Below are 1,477 nucleotides of genomic sequence, written 5' to 3'. Positions count from 1 at the left end.
GAATTGATGATAAATTTTCGGAAGATTGCAACCAATGCCAATGTTTATCAACTGGCTACGTTCGATGTTCTACCAACGTTTGCAAATGTACTTACAACAACCAGATATATAACGTAGGCGAAACACTTAGAGAGGGCTGTAATACATGTAAGTGTGAAGCGAATGGAAGAGTAAGCTGTACTAATAACCCATGTAACTGCAATTACAATAGAAACACCTATCAAATAGGTGATTCATTTAAAATCGGTTGCAATGTTTGTACCTGTGAATCTAATGGTTTGGTTATCTGCACTAAAATTCTGTGTTCCTGTAATTACAACGGTAAGCGTTATGAAATTGATTCTATATGGTATAATGATTGCAACAAATGTCAGTGCACTTCTGATGGGAGAGTGAATTGTGAGCAAAAAACATGTGACAAACCTTGTACATACAAAGGAAAAACTTATTCTGTCGGTGAAACATTTAAAGATGACTGCAATGCGTGTAGATGTGGACAGTTTGGTCGTGTAGTTTGTACTAAAATGTATTGTCCCCCAACAACATGCCAGTATTATGGAAAAACTTACAAAAACAGAGAAACATTCATGACTCAAGATAAATGCAATGTTTGTCGGTGTTCGAATGGGAAGGTCAAGTGTACCAACTATGATTGTTATAGACCGGTGAGTGAGATGATTTATTAATGTTTTATTAATGTTTTACTATCCCTAATGTAACAAATTTAATCCATCTTTTACCCTTTGTAACTCCCATTTAATTTCTCATATCAAACAAAATAATCATCCAGCAATTAGATGATATTTAGCATGCAAACTGGAATGTTATCAAACTATTGGATTCATGCAACGAACCAAATGGCATCAGAGATCACTTTCCAATCATCAATCGATATGTCTCGAAGAAAGCCAATGTTGTCTTCATTGTTGTCTTCTAAGTTTTTTCCCTTATATATGCATACATTCAATAATATATATGGAAGTAGATGGTTAACTTTCAATTTTTAATTTAACGTTAACACTTATGTTAAATCACTGGTATATATTTCACACAACATTGCTCTTAATGTTACAAATATCCATGTTTATGAAAGAAATATTTATTTTTCATCTGTTTAAATAGTGAATGCGATACGAACCATCTAGAGTAAGCGTCATGTTTCAGAATATAGTTTATGAGAGTGTGAAGTGGGTATCAGAATCTTAGGTTCTGATGAATTTTTAATACTTTGTTATAAATTTATGTGACACATGCGTGGCTGTGTGGTAAGACGTTTGCTTCCTAAAGACATGAGTCCAGGTTCAGTTTCACTGCATGGTACTGTGGGCAAGTGTCTTCTACCATAGCCTCGAGTCGACCAAAGCCTTGTGAGTAGATTTGGTAGATGGAAACTGAAAGAAGCCCGTCGTACATGTGTGTGTGTGTGTGTGTGTGTGTGTGTGTGTGAGTAAGTGAGCGCGCGCGTTTGTATCTGTGT

At 35.4% G+C, this 1,477-nt stretch overlaps 1 protein-coding gene across 1 annotated transcript; it reads left to right on the top strand.

Moving 5' to 3' along the window:
• Positions 1-2: 2 nt before the first annotated feature.
• On the top strand, positions 3-701 carry LOC128247658 (von Willebrand factor C and EGF domain-containing protein-like; the record flags this gene model as incomplete). Its single annotated transcript, XM_052967647.1, has 1 exon — positions 3-701. A coding segment is annotated over one exon (684 nt), but the record flags the coding sequence as incomplete, so codon positions are not given.
• Between the last annotated feature and the right edge of the window lie 776 nt (positions 702-1,477).

The sequence above is a fragment of the Octopus bimaculoides genome, chromosome 4 (assembly GCF_001194135.2).
Source record: "Octopus bimaculoides isolate UCB-OBI-ISO-001 chromosome 4, ASM119413v2, whole genome shotgun sequence".
Lineage (NCBI taxonomy): Eukaryota > Metazoa > Mollusca > Cephalopoda > Octopoda > Octopodidae > Octopus > Octopus bimaculoides.
Note: the sequence above shows the minus strand (reverse complement) of the source record. Positions and strands in the feature narration are given on the sequence as shown.